The 17,869-nt window shown below is 49.5% G+C and overlaps 6 protein-coding genes across 6 annotated transcripts; 3 read left to right on the forward strand and 3 right to left on the reverse strand.

Moving 5' to 3' along the window:
- Nucleotides 1–77: 77 nt before the first annotated feature.
- On the reverse strand, nucleotides 78–1,223 carry AO090120000379 (aldo/keto reductase; the record flags this gene model as incomplete). Its single annotated transcript, XM_001824046.1, has 1 exon — nucleotides 78–1,223. One exon carries the CDS (start codon nucleotides 1,221–1,223, stop codon nucleotides 78–80), a length of 1,146 nt encoding a protein of 381 aa, XP_001824098.1.
- A 2,475-nt stretch (nucleotides 1,224–3,698) lies between these two features.
- On the forward strand, nucleotides 3,699–4,669 carry AO090120000381 (PIG-L family deacetylase; the record flags this gene model as incomplete). Its single annotated transcript, XM_001824047.3, has 2 exons — nucleotides 3,699–3,936; nucleotides 3,990–4,669. 2 exons carry the CDS (start codon nucleotides 3,699–3,701, stop codon nucleotides 4,667–4,669), a joined length of 918 nt encoding a protein of 305 aa, XP_001824099.1.
- A 696-nt stretch (nucleotides 4,670–5,365) lies between these two features.
- Nucleotides 5,366–7,600, reverse strand: AO090120000382 (uncharacterized protein; the record flags this gene model as incomplete). Its single annotated transcript, XM_001824048.1, has 1 exon — nucleotides 5,366–7,600. One exon carries the CDS (start codon nucleotides 7,598–7,600, stop codon nucleotides 5,366–5,368), a length of 2,235 nt encoding a protein of 744 aa, XP_001824100.1.
- A 1,611-nt stretch (nucleotides 7,601–9,211) lies between these two features.
- On the forward strand, nucleotides 9,212–11,172 carry AO090120000384 (putative GTP binding protein (GTPBP1); the record flags this gene model as incomplete). Its single annotated transcript, XM_001824049.1, has 3 exons — nucleotides 9,212–9,265; nucleotides 9,318–10,830; nucleotides 10,883–11,172. 3 exons carry the CDS (start codon nucleotides 9,212–9,214, stop codon nucleotides 11,170–11,172), a joined length of 1,857 nt encoding a protein of 618 aa, XP_001824101.1.
- Nucleotides 11,173–11,936: 764 nt separating this feature from the next.
- AO090120000385 (uncharacterized protein) lies at nucleotides 11,937–13,738 on the forward strand (the record flags this gene model as incomplete). Its single annotated transcript, XM_001824050.3, has 3 exons — nucleotides 11,937–12,096; nucleotides 12,172–13,521; nucleotides 13,596–13,738. 3 exons carry the CDS (start codon nucleotides 11,937–11,939, stop codon nucleotides 13,736–13,738), a joined length of 1,653 nt encoding a protein of 550 aa, XP_001824102.1.
- Nucleotides 13,739–14,008: 270 nt separating this feature from the next.
- Nucleotides 14,009–17,749, reverse strand: AO090120000386 (DEAD/DEAH box helicase; the record flags this gene model as incomplete). The annotated part of the gene is made up of 1 exon (XM_001824051.1): nucleotides 14,009–17,749. One exon carries the CDS (start codon nucleotides 17,747–17,749, stop codon nucleotides 14,009–14,011), a length of 3,741 nt encoding a protein of 1,246 aa, XP_001824103.1.
- Between the last annotated feature and the right edge of the window lie 120 nt (nucleotides 17,750–17,869).

The following is a 17,869-nucleotide window of genomic DNA, read 5'->3' on the forward strand; positions in this document are numbered from 1 at the left end:
GATAGTCAGTCAATATAAATGACTACTTGACATATCCAGACGCTCACTACTATGCAAGACAACCCAGCGGTCGACCATTACTTTCTCTCAGTTGGCACAATTGCCTCCGGATATCCTACCCAGTCAAAAGTTCCCAAAGGCTTGGTCAACCACACATCTCCTGGGCCATAAGCGCCTTGAGGGGCGCCATCCCCAAACAGCGTCCCGCTGAGGAAAGTATGCGGGAACCCAGGGTCAAACGTATACGCTGACTCAATCTTCTCAATCTCCTCAGTTGTCAACGTAATCCCAACAGCCGGCACCACTCCCTTGATATGCTCAACTTTCCTAGCACCGACGATAGGAAACACATAGGGTGTTTTCTGGAGCACATAAGCTAGAGCGACTTGCAGAAGCTCTACGCCTTTCGCATTAGCGACATCCTCGAGCACACGGGAAACCTTCTTATCGTGCTCAGATAAAGGGATGAAATTCCGACCGTCGTTTCTCTTCTCGCGTTCTTTGAATCCCTCCTCGGTTTGAAAGCGACCCTGATTCAGCACTCCATAAGGACACAAGCCCATCCCTTCATCGCGGCACATAGGTATGATATCTCGCTCAAAATCACGCATCGCTGCATTCCACATGCCCTGATACACGGTGAACTGTCGCAGGCCGTGGTCACGAGCGTACTGGTTGGCTTTCGCGACTACCCAAGCGGGTGTATCAGAGATACCCAAATACAAGACCTTTCCAGAGACCACAAGATCATTCAGACTGTGCATCAACTCCGGGATCGAAACAGTGTAATCCCACCAGTGCACGTAGAACAAGTCGATATAGGTTGTCTGAAGTTTGCGCAGGGATGCTTCGAGCGAGATACGCATTGACTTGGTTCCGTTCCCACCATAGTTGGCTTGGATCTTGTCCTTGTGATGGCCTTGCCAGCCGGTGGTGTATTTGGTCGCAATAACCATCTGGTCCCTGTTTTGCCTGGAGGCAAGCCATTCACCCAGCCAGATCTCGGATTGCTCTTCTCGGTATGCGTTGGCGGTGTCGATGAAGTTCCCGCCCTGACTGACGAAATAGTCGAGGATCTCAAAGGCGGCATCCTTGCTACATTCTCCGTATCGCTCTTTGCTCGCAGTGCCGAAGGTCATGGCACCTAGGCATAGAGGGGAGACTCTGACGGATGCCGAAGGGGCGAGCTGTCGGTAGCGAGCGAGAAGTGGTTGGGAAGACATGACGAGGTGTTATACTTTCTTGGATATACGGCTGTGTAGGTCGAAACAACAAACTACTGATACATGGCTGATTATATATGGCCTTGAGGCAGGCACAGACACGGTGATATCATGTACGGAGTACGAGGTCTTGAGGACATATGCCCGTTAACTCCGCCAGAAGACTGTCTAACTAAGACCGGGAAATCAACGGGTAATTGTTTGATGATATTCAAACACTGGATTTCCATCTATTATCTACTATTCTAGGGGTTTGTTAAAGTTCCAGACTGGGTAATATGCAAGCTGCTGACGATTCTCCACTTACGCACCGCCGGACATAACGGGATTAACACCGTCAACCACATATAAAATCCGGGTCCCTGAATAACAGTACCAAGCATAAAAGAAGAGGCAAGAAACAGTTGACTAGTACCTCGTCCTACTATTCAGTCAATGAAAGACGTTTTCCTTCTTCCTCGCCTACGTATCTACCTACAGAGCTGTTTTCGATGGCTCGAGTATGTGTATAATACGTACAGTATACTATATTTCGTAATACTCTCTACTCCAGTCTTCTAATATGAAGCTTTAGAATAAATTGTTTAGATCACTTGATCTGACGTAAGAGTATATTGTATATTGTATGGGATCAGTATCTAGCGCTCATCGCTGTTCAGCGGGTGGTCGTGAGGGAACCAGTTAGATGAACTATGTGTGTATCACAGATCCCCCACGCGATGTTCATTTCTATTGACGAAGCCTACATCACACAACATCATATTCTCATTCTCTTATCCTTTCCATATCCCAGATACATATATCTACCTAAGATTGTACCTCCCCCAACATATTCCTACTAAATGACCGATGAAAATGCCGAAGGTTGCATTGCCTGTGGCTGGACATCTAAACAACAAAGACAATGTTGCTCTTCCAGTCACGTCAAGCTCATTTATGGTGCCCACAATCGAGGCGTATGGTCGATTGGGTCTGATTTAGTTCTCAAAAAACGCCCGGATGAAGGCCCAAAGATCGAAGTTCAAACTCTCAACCAACTTACAGCCCACAAAGACATCCCAGTCCCGAAAGTCTTATATAAATGGGTCGACCACGATCAACGATACTTTATCCTCGAGAGCGCGTAGACGGACAAACGCTCGACGAGGCTTGGCCATCTTTATCAGCATCCCAAAAAGCACATATTGCAGATGAAGTTGCTGAAATTCGCAACCAGCTAAAGTACATAACGTCACCTTCCATCCAAAGCGTCGATCAAGGACCTTGTTTTCCATGATTACTTTTCTTTGATCTGGAACCGCGAGGCCCTTTTCACTCGGATATAGAACTCTGGAATGCCATCGCTCTCACTCTTCACGATCCTCCTGGGAAACAATTTCCTCTGGATGTCCTAGAGAACCTGAAAAAGCGCTTTCCACCGTGTGAACCATATGTTCTTACGCATTGTGATTTGAATTTGGGCAATGTCATAGTCAAAGATGGGAAGCTTGTTGGTATTCTTGATTAGGAATATGCGGCTTACTACCGTATCTGGTATGAGTATGTTTCGGCTTCTTGGGGTCTCACGGAGATGGATGCAGAATGGAAAGCGCTTTTGCGTGAACGTTTGGATGTGCATGGGGATGCGATGGAGTTTTTGACATATCTGTGCCATCTGAGACAGTACCCGGATTTAGACGATAAGGGTAGAGGAATTTTGGAGAAGCTTTCTTTAGATTGATAGAAAAGTGGTGCTAATAGACACAGCCAGAAGTTGCTTCCAAGCTGCCGTATGTATCAAGGAGAACAGTATAGAGATATCTGACTATTTGCTACTTTTTCTAAGAGAATAACTGATCTAGCTTTTTGCTTTGTAAGACGTTGAAAGTCAGCCAATTTTTGCAATGCATTGTCCATGCGATGACCGGGGTAGGCAACCGCCAGGGTCCTCTGTCCTTGTCGAAGCTTTTTGACAGTGTATGAGAATTTTGTCCCCAGAACTGGGTCAACAAAAGAATATTCATCAGTCAACCTCTATTAGTATGACACCTCCCTAAGGGGACCTCGCACAACGCTAGGAGAGTAGTTGTCTATAATATAGTAGGGAGTATAGTGATTATCTTCGGTCACGTGGTGATAGCACCGCCGTCGCCCCCGATTCTTTGGAGTCAAACCTTCCCCTTTATGCTATATCACACTGCCTTGTGTTGGATGGACACGATATAGCACCCTCCATTTTTTAAAAAGCCATGCTGCAATTGAGTTGCTATTGACTGGCTCCATATATCTCCATCTTAGACAAATACAAACTGGATTGGAACATAAAGTGTGTGAGAGAATGTCGGATGCGCCTCCAGTACAGTCATAGCCAATCTGCGTTTGATCCTCCGATCCATACTTCTTAAACATAACCTTGCTGTTCAGTCCCGTGGGTTTCATATTTAACTTCCTTAGCCTAAGGTGTGGTCAACCAATCGAGTACTCAAAATTCGTGCTATGTCTCCATCATCATTCATATCGCTGGGCTTCGCTATCACAGCCGTCTTCATCTTTTGGACATTATCCGCCACGTCTTCCTCACCATTTGCTCGTAATTTCCCCCGCTTGTACAACAAGCGGATATGCCTATTAATAGCCCACCCCGACGATGAGGCGATGTTTTTCGCACCGACGGTGCTAGCTTTAACCAAGCCAGAGCTGGGAAACCATCTCAAGATCTTATGTCTCAGTAGCGGTACGTTGCATAAAGCCACATCACTCAGCTCCAAGCACGCTAAAACCCACCAGGAGACGCCGACGGACTAGGCCACATCCGCAAAAAGGAGCTTAAAAAAAGCGCTGTGCACCTAGGCCTCCGCAGCGAGTCCGATGTCCTCATCATAGACGACCCAACCCGCTTCCCCGACAGCATGAGCGCCACCTGGTCCGAAAGCGACGTCTCAAGCTTGCTTGCCTCCGCCTTCGCCCCCGAAATAGGCGACGCCCAGTCCGGGTCCCGAAAACGAGGAGCAACGCGGGATAAACCACCCGTCGCGACTATCGATGTGCTCCTCACCTTTGACAGACATGGTATAAGCAACCACCCCAACCACCGTTCTCTCTACCATGGCGCTGTCCACTTCCTTCGTACCCTGATGAAAGATAAGCCCGGGTATACCTGCCCGGTCTCGTTGTACACGCTCACTACGACGAACATCTTGCGCAAGTATATCGGTGTGCTTGACGCGCCCTTGAGCATGGCGCGTGGGGCTGTCGATTCTTTGTTTTCGGGCTTGAAGGGCTCATCTCGTTCCTCGAAGGAGGATGCGCCTGCGAGACTTCTGTTTGTAAGCTCTGTTGGCGAATGGATGACGGCGCAGTCGGCTATGGTTAAGGCTCATCAGAGTCAGATGGTTTGGTTTCGATATGGGTGGATTACTCTTGGTCGTTATATGGCGGTTAATGATCTCAAGCGTGAGAAGGTTTAATCAATCAGGAAAATGATGGCCAGCTGAAAGCTTATGGCTTTAAGATGGAGGATTCGGACATTGCACCATTCGGGTTAAGTCAAACCTTGGTGCTTGGCTAGTTCAGATTTACATATCTGGTGAGCCGAGTGTGTATTCTTTATGTCTTCATTTGAACACAATGGCACCCTGAAAGGTCATCTGTATATTGACTGAGCAAAAGTAACCAACCATCTTATTAGGGCGATGCGCAATCAGAACTGCATGGCTTACTGTATATAATCAAAAATAACCCTAGGGTGACTGAAAATCGACTATAAGTTTATAGGAGATTAAATTTACTGTCTAGATTTAAAGGTCCATCAATGCTTGACACTAAGGCTTAGTATGTTGGTAAATGTCGTTTTTTCTTACAGCGTTATCCTTTACTATACGTGGGGAGAGTATATGTTGGGTACATTTGCATATGATACGCGATTGACCTACTAATGGTATATCGAAGCAAAGCACATTGGCAGACAAATAGAATATTTCGATTGGCAACAAATACTATAGACAGGGTATATGGCCGATGCTGAACAACATACCGAAGTATCAGGGGTTTCATAACTGATCGAATAAGCAGCTCATCAACCCGACTGTGCGGATCGTTCAAGACGTGAATAAAACCGAGAAAAGAAAAAAGAAAAGAACAAACATAAGGAAAATGAAGCGAAGCTAAGAAAATATCATGTCAAAGGTCCCAGGTATAACGCCCGGTGCTTCTCTTCCCTTCTGTCTCTGTGCAGTCCATTGTGTTCCGGCATATTCTTCCTCCGGCAGATCAGACAGTTCGTCGGCCTCAGAGTCCAGCTTTTGGGGCTCGGAAACATATCCTCTATCTAGGGTAGAAGGCCTGGGTCTGCGGGTCCTCTCGACCACTCCGGAGAAGAGCCGCTTCAGTGGCGCGGCGTTTAAGTCGAGATCCGGGTTAGAACGTAGATACTGCGCCCAGACGAAGTCGTCGTCCATTTCCACGGCCTCCTCGTCTAGTACAACGCCGTTCTCCGCAGTAGGTCGACGGACTGCAACCCTATTGTGGAGTGTCAATCTATGTTGGCCCCAGTGCGTCGCACCTAGGAGATTGACTTGGCCATCCCTGACGCGGTACTGGAAGGACTGTGGTAGAAAATCTTGCCATTCCTCAAGCATTTGAGGGAGGAGACAGCGTTCCCATACCGGATTGTCGCGGCCTGTCCACCGTTTGTGTGTAACGAGGAGTCTCGCGAAGCGTTCCATAGTAATGGTCTGCTGGGCGGTGCGCAATCGGAGGACGTCGTAGGTGTGTACCGCCTCGGCAAACCCTCGTGATTGTAAAAGCGTCGTGTCAATTCGCGACCCCCGTCGGGAAGCCCCTCCTAGATAAGCTTCGATAATGTCTCTCGCTGTCCTCCGCTTCTGTCTGGCTTCTCGCAAAAGGTCGTAAGCAGCACACATGTGCTGTTGGAATTCCGACAGCCTGGCTTGGTCCCATGCTGTCTTTGCAAGGATACGATGCACATCGATTGTAGGACGAACATTGAAATTGCTCGACGTCATTGTTTCGAATACACCCTTCACAAACTCCGGAGGCACTTTGCCTAATGAATTCCGCTTGGCGTCAGGACCGAACCGATTCCGTGATAGGACAAAGGAGCGCTCAAGCAGTTCAAGCCAGACTGTTTCCGGGACAGGGATATCATACGAGTTTGAAATGAACTCAATAGCTCGCAATGCACCGGAAATATCATTGTTCGTGCCGAAAGCATGGGCGATTGCAAACAGGAGGCGACTTGAAGGGTACAGAGGAGACGATCGGTCATAACTAGTGGCTGGAGGTAATTCAGACGGATCCAGTGTCGCGAGCGCATCGATGTCAACATTCCACGCTACTTTGAGCACGTTCTTCATCCCCTGTACATGGCCCACACGGCTAGATGCCAACATCACATTGATAAAAGTGACCTCATCACCATGATACCCCTGTTCGGTCATCCTGTTGAATATCTGGAGCACTTCCTTTCGAACGCTCTTTTCAGCGGTACGGTAGCCCTGCCAACCAACATTTGGATGGAAAAACCTTCTGTGCCGATAAGCGTAAGGCGTCATCCTTGTGTGATATCTCTCTCGCCCGGTATAGGCCTTGTCCCAGACCTTGGCTTCCATGTAATAATTGTAGCATGTGACGTCTGGAACGACTTCGTCTTCTGTCATGCTATGCCAAATGTAATCGGCCATGAGAGCATCTCCAATGGACCGTGCACAATCCAGCAGGTGAGTGTACTCTGCTAGACCAAGGGCCTGACCGGCCGACCGTCGAATTGAAACCACCGTAGCCAATTTGGTCGCAAAATCATCGAAGATGGAGTCTAGCGACTCAAATCTCTTGAGTTTCGCGGCACTTGGATGGATCGGCCGGTGGATCTCGCGATAGGGAACCACAAAGTAAGCGGGAGATAGTAAATGGAATACTTCAACGAATACGGTCTGAGGCATCGAACCAACCAACTCTTCGTTGCGAGGATCGAGCAGAGCGTCCATAACCTGATCAGGTTGGCCATCCTGTATAATCTCATAGAATGTTGCCTTCAGTGCACTCAGGTCCTCGTCGGTACTTAGTACCACATCAGCGGTGTGGGGTACGTGGTCATAATGACTGCCACCACCTTCTAGAATACTTGTCGTACTCAGCCGGGAGCTTGCGACACGGGCTCGAGAGGATCTCCGATCATTCGGGGGGTCATTATTCACATTCCAGGAAGCATCTCTGGGAATGTTGTTGGTGAAGGACCTCCACTGAGTGGAATCGCGGGCGGGTACTATCACTCGAGTGGGCCCAGCGCAAAGAGCGAATTGAGTGGACCGATTGCGACCGCACGAGGGAACCACCAAGAGAGAGCTAAATCTCTCACTTGCAAGTACGAGTCCCCGCATCGAGACCGTTGAAGATATCAAAAATTTCCACCACAAACGAGGTCCTCCCTGAGTTTTAAAGAGAAGAAGTTGAGTAGGACAAAGTGCACAGCTTGTCCGACCTCTTTGAAGGTGTCTGTTTCGTGTTGGTGCCGCCTTGGCGACGAATCCCTGCAGCTTCTCCTCATTTGCTGCAGTGAAATTGATTTGCTTGACACGGCCTGAACGCGACAGCTTTTGCTTTAGGTTCAATTACTACCCTCGGCTACTGCTACAGTAACTCCTTTCAATCTTCCCCCTCTTTTCCCCCTCTTCTCTTTCATTCGCTCAATCAAAAAAAAATGGCCGACACGGAAGATGCGGGCACCACGTCCGTTTCCGAACCTTTGGATCTGGTGCGCCTCTCCCTCGATGAGATCGTTTTTGTCAAGCTTCGCGGCGATCGCGAGCTTAAGGGTCGTCTCCATGTAAGTCTCCTATTGTGCTTAATCTTATTAAGGCTCGATCTTGAGGCTGATTAGCGTCCTCTGATAGGCATACGACAGCCATTGCAACTTGGTGATGGGAGATGTGGAGGAGACCATCTACGTGGTAGAGGAGGATGAGAACGAGGAAGAAATAATTCGAGTACGTCGCCATGCTTAGCTTTGATCCAATATTCTCCGATACTATCTGCGCCTTTGGCGATGGGATAATTTCTTTCGAATATGGATTTCCTTCCGGACGATTATGGCTAATATATCGCTTGCTACAGACGATCAAAAGACAGGAGGAAATGCTCTTTGTGCGAGGTGCGTCGGAACAACTACCATCACATTTGATCCTAACTTAAGACAAGCCAATTAATACCGTTCTCAGGAGACTCCGTCGTTTTAATATCCCCGCAAGCCTGATAAGATTCGATCGGATGGACAAAGTGGATGATGGACTTGTCGGAATGGAACCCCGAGCTCTCAGGAGACTATTGACTCTCCTACATACTGGAGCATAAGGAAGGGAACTATGAAGCCGGGCGATGGCCCCAGAGTGGTGGACTATAGTCTTATCCTGGTTCCTGGGTCTTTAGTGTGTCATCGACGAAGACTACTAGTAAGGCATGGCACTGGTTAAACAGACGTCATGTGCGAAGTGATTAGAGCCTAAACATCAGATGATGACTCCCTCATGGCATGCGACCTGAGTCACATCTTTTTAAAGCGACTCAATTTATTTATGTCATAAATAATTTACTATTTACATGTTGTGGTCCACGGTATTCGTCGTGCTTCTGTTCTGGGGCTATGACTCAGGCGGTGACTTCGCCCATTTATCGATAAAGCTTCCCCGAAATCCGCTCCACACGTCTCAGTTCAGCCTCATACCACGTCAATCTCTTTAGCTATTTAGCCCCTCAAACGCTCTTAATTCTTTCCCTGAGTTCTTTGTTACGCTCTGTATCAGCTAACGCGGTCATCCACCGTCACTTCCACCCAACCTCTTTGTCCACCATCGTGAAATTATGATAACACGAATACGTATCTGAATGCGCCAGAGGCGAACCGTCACCTATCCGACCATACAGCTCGTATAGTACCGTGTATTAATAGTCTCACTTCTACAACACTCTCATTGTCTATAACCAAATATTCAAGCATGGCCCCGGCTGGACCGAAACTTACTCCGGAGGAGCGGCGAAGAGGCGAGATTGTACACCTCTCCTCCCTTGCCTCTGCCCCACCTACTGACTGTCAACGCATAGGCGCTCAGCGATTTCGCAGAATACGCTGAAAAGCAGCAATCGCATCGCTCTGTTGCTCCTAGCGACAGCGGCTACTCTACTGCCAGTGTATCCCGAGTTCATGAAGATCATGCAGAGCTGGAGATCCTTGACCAGCTAGGATTGTCGGACACTCCGAAACCAACCAGATTAAAAGATTTGTTGTTGAATACTGGTGATCAACAAGAGGACAGTCTGCAAATACTGGGAAGCATTATACAGACACGCATCGATGAAGGTCATGGTGAAGCGATATTTGACGTGGGTATTGAGGATGGTGGTGAGTCCATGGGCTTTGATCTGACCCAATGGGAAACGGCATTGCAGCGCGTACAGGAGGCGGCGGGAACGCTGCCGGCACACTGCCGTATACTTGTCACCTACAATGTGGGAGGCCCTGAGGAATCCCAGGTCAGAAATGATCGAATGAAGGGTTCCTGCGGCAAGCTCCTCATCCGGCAGCCAGCAGAAACCGTGGAGGAAATGGCTGAGCTCCGGATAGTGGTTGTGGGAAACGTGGACGCTGGTAAGAGTACCATGCTCGGAGTTCTCGTAAAGGGAAACCTCGATGATGGTCGCGGTAAAGCTCGAGTCAACCTTTTCCGACATAAACATGAAATCGAGAGCGGCCGGACCAGCTCCGTCGGCATGGAGATTATGGGATTCGACAGTCGCGGAGAGATCGTAACCAGCGCTCAGGGCCGCAAACTGTCTTGGGAAGAGATAGGGAAACGGTCTGCCAAGGTCATCTCCTTCTCCGATTTAGCCGGTCACGAGCGATACTTGCGAACTACGGTCTTCGGCATGCTGAGCAGCAGCCCTAACTACTGCTTATTGATGGTTGCGGCCAACAACGGTTTGATCGGTATGAGCAAAGAGCATCTGGGAATTGCTTTGGCCCTGAACGTTCCTGTGATGATCATTGTTACCAAGATTGATATCTGCCCCCCACAAATTCTCCAGGAGACCTTGTCTCAACTAAATAAAATCCTCAAGTCTCCTGGCGCTCGCAAGATACCCATCTTTGTGAAAGACATGGATCAGACCATCAACACGGCAACGCAGTTTGTCAGCCAGCGGATCTGCCCTATCTTCCAAGTGTCCAACGTGACCGGAGAAAATCTGGAACTGGTACGGACTTTCTTGAACATCCTTCCCCATCGTGGCCACTACAATGCCGACGCGCCGTTTGAGTTGCTTATCAACGATACGTTCTCCGTGCCACATGTAGGTACAGTGGTATCGGGAGTGGCCAAGTCAGGGGTGATACACGCGGGTGATACGGTGCTTGTTGGCCCTGATTCACTTGGACAATTCACTACAACCACGATTAAGTCCATCGAACGGAAACGGATATCTGTCAATGCCTGCTTTGCAGGACAGTCTGGATCGTTCGCGTTGAAGCGTGTACGAAGGAAAGAGGTTCGAAAGGGTATGGTTGTTCTCAAGAAGTTGGACCAGCCTCCCAAGGTTTACCGGGAGTTCGTTGCGGAAGGTAGGACCACATGCTGTGTCACCTGTGTAGGGCTTACTCTGACTGGATCTAGTTCTCATTCTCTCTCATGCTACTACTATCAAGCCCCGGTACCAAGCGATGTTGCATGTTGGGGCCGTGAGTCAAACGTGTTCTGTCATTGACATTGACCGTCCCTTCATCAGAACGGGTGATCGTGCCCTGGTGGCTTTCCGTTTCGTGCAACGCCCAGAGTTTCTGGCGCCTGGAGACCGAGTACTTTTCCGTGAAGGAAAGACCAAGGGACTGGGTATTGTGAAAAGTGTTGGATACGATCCTAACAACCCTCTGAACCCAGAAGCTAAGGAGGCGAACACCAATTAAGAGTTTGCATACACGGTTGGGCGAGCGATCTATAGGTTTTGTTTGATCTATAGGTTTTGTTTGATTGATGTACAGCGTTACCACCACAGCGTGGACAGTGCTTGCCTTGTTTTTTTTTTCTTTTTTTTTTCTTTTTTTTTTTCTTCCTTTTCTTTCTCTTTTTCAATTGGGTCATTTTTGCAAGGGCTTACATGGACAATGGCTGGGATTTCACTCAATACGTCAATTGTACATTCATGGAGTTGCTGACTCAGGCGGTGTCATCATTGAGGGTTCCAACGGTTCATGGTTATATCATGTCTAGGTGATTTGTCCAATGACTTCAATGGGAGCATGTGCATGCGTATTCATTTTACTTTTCTGTTTCTATTTTTTGTGTGAAACACAGGCCACTATTGGCTGCGAGGGTGGATTTGAGGCCTTGACTTTCAGGACAACCTCCCGTGGCGGGTGACGTCATCAGCCTACTCTAGCACGATGATGACATCGAACAGCTGATCTCCTTCACCATTGGAAACTTCTTGCGCTGATCGTCATCGAGCCGGATATCAGACTTCCTTTGTTTCACTGCCTCTGACGTACCGTGGGTGAAGGAAGAACTGATATATACCCCGTAGAAGACGCAGCCAAGTGATCAAGATCATCAAACTTTCTTATTACTACTTCACCAAGCAATTGACAAGCAATCTCTTCTAGTTCTTAGCTCTATTTAGCTCTACTTCCCCATACTTCTTTAAACTCAATTCCATTTCCACATTACGATCATGGAGCCCTTCGACAAAGCCTGGCACACAGCCGCCGATTCTCTCAGGAACGACTACCGGTCCTCTGAGCAGCAATGGACCCAGCACGGCGAGGAACCAATCTCTGGAATTCAAGGCAGAGGAACTGCTACTGATCCTTACGATGCCGGAAACCGTTCTGGTGAGTATCACAATGGACCACACGTCCCCCTGTATCGTTATATCGCATATACATATCTAACTAACATACCACCAGAGCAACCCGGCGCTCCCCAGACCAAAAAGAACACAGCTCTCGTGCCCGAGGCCCTCTCGTCAATTACTCCCGGCGACCGCTCCTCAAACCTTAAGTCCAGCACCAATAAGACAGCAAGTGGCCCAGCCGCTATGCAACCCGAGTTGAACCCCATCGGCGAAACCGCCGCAAAGTACGGTTCCCAGCCACACCGAGTCCCAGAACAGAGGAACCTGGGATCCAACCTTGACCACCACAGCCAGACCTCGGGTCTCAGTCACGGCCACCACGACAGGACCTCTGGACTTAACAAGGGTTCTTTGACGACGGGTGCTGAGGCTGCCGCTGCTGGTGTCGCTGGTGCCGGATCTGATTACAAGAGGTCCGCAGGTGGTCTCGGAGAGGCAACTTCTGCTCAGTCATCTGCTCTCCCAGATGACTCTCACACACCCGGTCTCAGACACACTGGTACCCTTGGAGGTGCCACTTCCGCTCAGACCTCAGCTCTCGGAGGAGACACTACTCACCCAACCGGTCTGAGACACCCCTCAACCCAGAAATCCGGTCTGGAAAAGGGCGTCGAGGCATCTGGTCTTGGACACACCACATCTACCGGTCAGACCTCTCCTATGAAGTCGGCTCTGGAGAAAGACGCCCAGGCAACCGGTCTCAGACAGCCAGCCTCTACCACCCACAAGCCTGTTTTCGAGAAAGACACCACCCACACCCCCTCCTCAGGCATCGAGGGATCCCGAAACCTGGGCTCCACGACCAGTTACGGAGGAAGCGAGACTCAGATCCCCGACCGGTCCTCCCAGCCTATTGGCACCCACACCTCTACCTCCGGTCTAGAAAGATCCCAAAACCCGTACGGAGGAAGTGAGACTCAGGTTCCCAACCGGTCCTCTCAACCCATTGGCACTCACACTTCTACCACCGGGATAGAGGGATCTGGAAACCTGGGCTCTACTACTAGCCACGGAAGCCAGTCTCAGATCCCCGATCGCTCTTCTCAGTCTATCGGCACTGGCACCGAGGCTAGACACCCAAGATCCAGCATTGCAGAGGAAGCAACCAGTACCGAAGCCAGACATCCCAGCTCCGGCATCGCCGATTCCACGCCCCAGGAATCTAAGTCTACCACCGAGCAACGAACCCCAAGCACCACTGCAGCTGAGGGCCAAAGCAGCACCCAGAAGGAATCCACATCTAAGCCATCCAAGAAGGATGATGCCCCCGAGAATGTCGGTTTCCCGCCCAAGACTGACCATGTGAGCAAGGAGGCTCTTCGCGGTCCCTCTGTCGCTGAGCCCAGAGAGCACTGGAAGCAGGATGAAAAGGTTGCTAAGGCCGAGGATAATGATAAGCCTGGTAAGTTATATCTTTAACCCTCTCTCTTCCACAAGGATCCCGGGAAATGGATGAGGCTAACTGTTGAGGTGTAGCTGCAGCAGCTGGTGAGCCTGGCGCTAGCAACAAGGCGGATTCTTCTGAGAAGAAGCATACTAAGGATAGTTCCCATTCGGGAGGCACTTTGTCTCATATCAAGGAGAAGGTGGAGAAGGTTATTCACCCTCATAAGTCCTAAGATCAAAAATTGGCCTGCAGATTGTGATGTGTGACGATTAAAACTTGATGACCTGTTTGTGTACTGTTAGTTCTCGCGGATTAGTTTAGTGTATAGTCTGTACAATAATGGAAGATACCTTTTGAAGTCAAGTTCTATTTAAATCCTAACCAGTGCATTATATCTAGAGTGAGGGTATTATGCTAAACCAGGGTAAACACTGTATATCCGGCAGAAGTATCGCCGAAGTATTATCCTCCATACGTATATGTCCGGGCAAGATGCTTAAATCTACTCAAACAGCATCTTAATATCCTCGATCCTCTCCTTCTTATCCTCATTTCCATCTCCTCCAACTCTCAACCCTAGCGACCCAGCAATATTCATCTTCCGCTCCTGTACCCGTAACATCCTCGCCTCGATCGAATCCTTAACAACAAATCGCGTAACAGCCACATCCCTCAATTGACCCATACGATGAACGCGATCAATAGCCTGGGCCTCGATGGCGAAACTCCACCACGGATCCATCATGAACACATTACTAGCAGCCGTGAGGTTAAGCCCCACGCCACCGGCCCGAAGACTGATAAGAAGAACCCTGGGACTGGGGCTCGCTGATGCGTGGCCATTCCTAGTTGGTAGTGGTTTTCTGGTAAAGGGGCTATTGATGTCGTCTTCTCGCTCTGCGTCTTCGATTTCTTCTTGGTCGAAGGTTTCTGTTTTGTTGAACTGGGCGAGCACTTCGGCTCGGGCTTTTTGGGCCATTGTTCCGTCGAGACGGACGTAGGTGATTCCCGCTTTATCCAGTTGGGGGGCGATTAGGTCGAGGAAGCTGGTGAATTGGGAGAAGACGACGGATTTGGTGTTTGAGGGCACGCGGTGGAGGTGGTTGATGAGGGAGTGGATTTTGGCGGATGTGTGGGCGGAAGGGGAGAGGGGGTTTATTCGGCGGAGGGAGATTCGGGGTGCGGGTTGAGTGCTGGATGGAGGCGTGCTGCTGTATAGATCGTTTTCTGTGGGCGTGGTGGTTGGGGATTGATGGCGGATGACTTCGAAGATATCTCTGCTGCTTATTGGGGCCCGGCATGAGAAACATCGGGGAGAGTCGCCCTTGTCTTGTTGGTGGCGTATATAGTCCTCTAGGCATTTTTTGCATGCGCTGTGCCAGCAGGTGGTTACTGCTGGGTCGATCATAGGTTCCTCCGAGCAGATGGGACATTCGCCGCTAGATTCGTTCTGAATCTGTTTTAATGCGTAGGTGGTGAATTTGTTGGAAGATTCTTGGCCTTGGTTGGAGTCTGCTGATTCTGTTGTTGTTGTGAACCGGTCTATAAGCTCCTGTAGGTCCATGTCGTCCTTGAACCCGTTGCCATCGTTGGCTGCCGCCGCTGCATCTTCTTCGTCTGCTACGATGGTCTTGTTGCGGGTTAGAATTGGATGGCAGCATGTTTGGCGTAGACGGAGAATCTGAGCGAAGATTGTCGTGAAGGACTTCAGCAAGGTACCTGCCTCGATGTTGTCGTTGAATGTACGTTTGGCTCGGGTATAGATATAATCATAAATCTCTCTTTCTTGCTCCGGGAGTTCGACCTCTTCGATTGTAATGGTCCGACGTGGCAATGGTACTAAAGGTTCCCCTTCTGGGGTTTTCATCGTCTTGGTGCGTCGGAGGACTAGAGGCTCAAGAACAGTTTGTACCACATTGAGAGCCCGTACGTAGTCCTTCGACTCGAAAGGCACAGTAATAAAGGTTTTCCAGAAGGAGAAATTATTCCATGGCTCAACCTTGAGAAACCGTACTAAGCTGAACAAATCCTCCAAGCGATTAACGATAGGTGTCCCCGTCAGGACCCATCGGTGAGTCGCTTTAAGCTCGTAACAAGCTCTTGCCGTCTTCGACAGTCTATTCTTGATAAGGTGTGCTTCATCAAGAATGACACGGAAGAATTCTACCGAGAACAGACCACCTGGGGCAGCAGCTGAAAATGTTGCTGACGACAACATCTGTCGATATTCTGAAAGGATAACTCCGTAACTCGTGACTATTACATTGGGAGCAGTAGGGTTACCTGCTGCGCACAACTCTCTGAGGTTCACATACTTCTCATTACCGTAGTACATTAGGACCTTCATGGAACCTGGTTCAGAGGCCTTAAGGGATTCACTCTCCCACTGCGAAAGAAGAGAAGTGGGAGCAACAACAAGAGTAGTGTAAGGAGCAGGCACCACGCCAGAGGATGAGGAAGGTAGCCTTGCTAGACCGGAAACAGAGCTTGGGCCATCTGCTGCTTGGCCGGGAGGTACGTTTCTATGCGAGTGAACAAGACTAAGCATCTCGATAGTTTTACCCAAGCCCATTTCATCAGCCAAGATGCCTCCAAGACAGTGCTGTTCTTGTGCGGGGAAGTCGAGACTAAGCTCTCCGGAATACGGGTTGACGTAGAAGTGATCAAGGCCCTCAATAGTCGGAAGGTTGTTATCCTCAACATCTTTAGCTGGCCACGCATACTCTTCCCACAGCGGGTTCATTGATGGACCTCTAGCGGACTTGTTATCTTTCTCCTTGGCTAACATCCAGTGGAGGGCTTGCTTCTGATACTTTCGGAGGCTCAACGAGAATGTCGGCGGAGGGTCTGCCTCCGGCATACTGAAGTCGAAAGTCTGGGCCTTCTTGTATAGAGTATCAAGTTGACCTTCCTCTAGTTCCGGGGACTCTTCATCTTCAGATGAGTCGTTATTGGATTTGTTTTCCTTTTTATTTTTATCGTACTGTTCCGCTATCTCCACTGCACGCAGCAAGCCTTCCTTCTTATGTTTCAGCGTCATGTCGTTTGCTGAGGTCGGTTGCAGACCGATTTCATCGAAGAGCTTCACCAGAGCGACCTGGCGAAGTCGTAACCGCTTCTCTTCGGTACTTTCTTTCTCTTCGAAGATGTTTGTCGATCGATTATCATCGATTGAGCTATCGAGCATGCCGGATTGAAACGCCTCTATACGTAAGTAACACCACAGCTGCAGGTATATAGTGTCGTTCACGCGGACTCTGTCCGGTGCGAACACACACACTCCCTCGAGCTTACAGACTTTTTGGTCAAGCAAAGTGGACACCCATGCCGCGGTCTCCTGAGGAAGTCTTCCAATTTCCTGGCCAGCCTGATTGGTGAAGCGGGTTAGAACGTCACCTCTGTTATTTGTGAAAACCCTCCCTCCACGGCCACGCTTCGAAACCGGTTGCGACCTTGCACGCTCAATATTAACACGATCTCCATGTTTGATGAACCCCACTCCACTCCGAGTCGCCCAGGCACCTACGCCGAAGGCACCGACGTATCTGATCGAGGGTTGGGAGGTATTTCGGGGTGCAATGTCAGCCGGCGCACCACTCCCCTTCCTTGCTGGCCCATTCCCAAACATAGATGTCTGATTAACAGGCGTAGACCGTGTGGACAGCGTTGGTTGGGATATCAGCGTGGTTTGGTTCCTTGCGCTACCAGAGGGTGACTTCCATGAACCATCGAAATAAACGTTAATCGCCCTCTCTAGATCACCGCCAGCTGCACTCCGAATCTTGCGTATCGTGTCTGATGAGAGACGCTCCCCGATGATACTAATAAAGACCTCCGTGTCAAATCCATCTGTGTCCTCTTGTGCTGGTACGTTTTCTGTTGTCACTCGCTCCTCCTGAATTCCTGGTAGTGCACCATTTTGTATCGTTGAAGTTGGCCCTTGCCCTATAGTATCTCCGGAGATTTCCCCTTCTCGTTCTTGTGGCGATGTATAGCTCGTGGTCTGCTGATCATCGTCTCGTATATACCCATTTCCCTCTCCGTTTACCGAAATTGCTGCATCCCCAAGCTGTACACCATGGGATTGAATGACCGGTGGTTCATCATCGTGAGTGGAACGAGGAGTAGACGCGTCGAGGGATGCAGCTGTAGAGTCAATGGGAGAAGGCTTGGTGTCCTCCTCTTCATCGACGAAAAAACGTCTCCTTTTCAAGGGACGGTCGTTAATATCCCCCGATTCCATCATGTAGCGACCGCCGCTCTAGTAGGTGAGAGAAAAAATTCCTGTCAGGGGTTTCAGGGCGCGCAAATCCTTTGATGCTCGCATAGTTAATAATCTGGATGAATGATTGGCGCGGAGGAC

Source organism: Aspergillus oryzae, chromosome 5 (genome assembly GCF_000184455.2).
Source record: "Aspergillus oryzae RIB40 DNA, chromosome 5".
Classification (NCBI taxonomy): Eukaryota; Fungi; Ascomycota; class Eurotiomycetes; order Eurotiales; family Aspergillaceae; genus Aspergillus; species Aspergillus oryzae.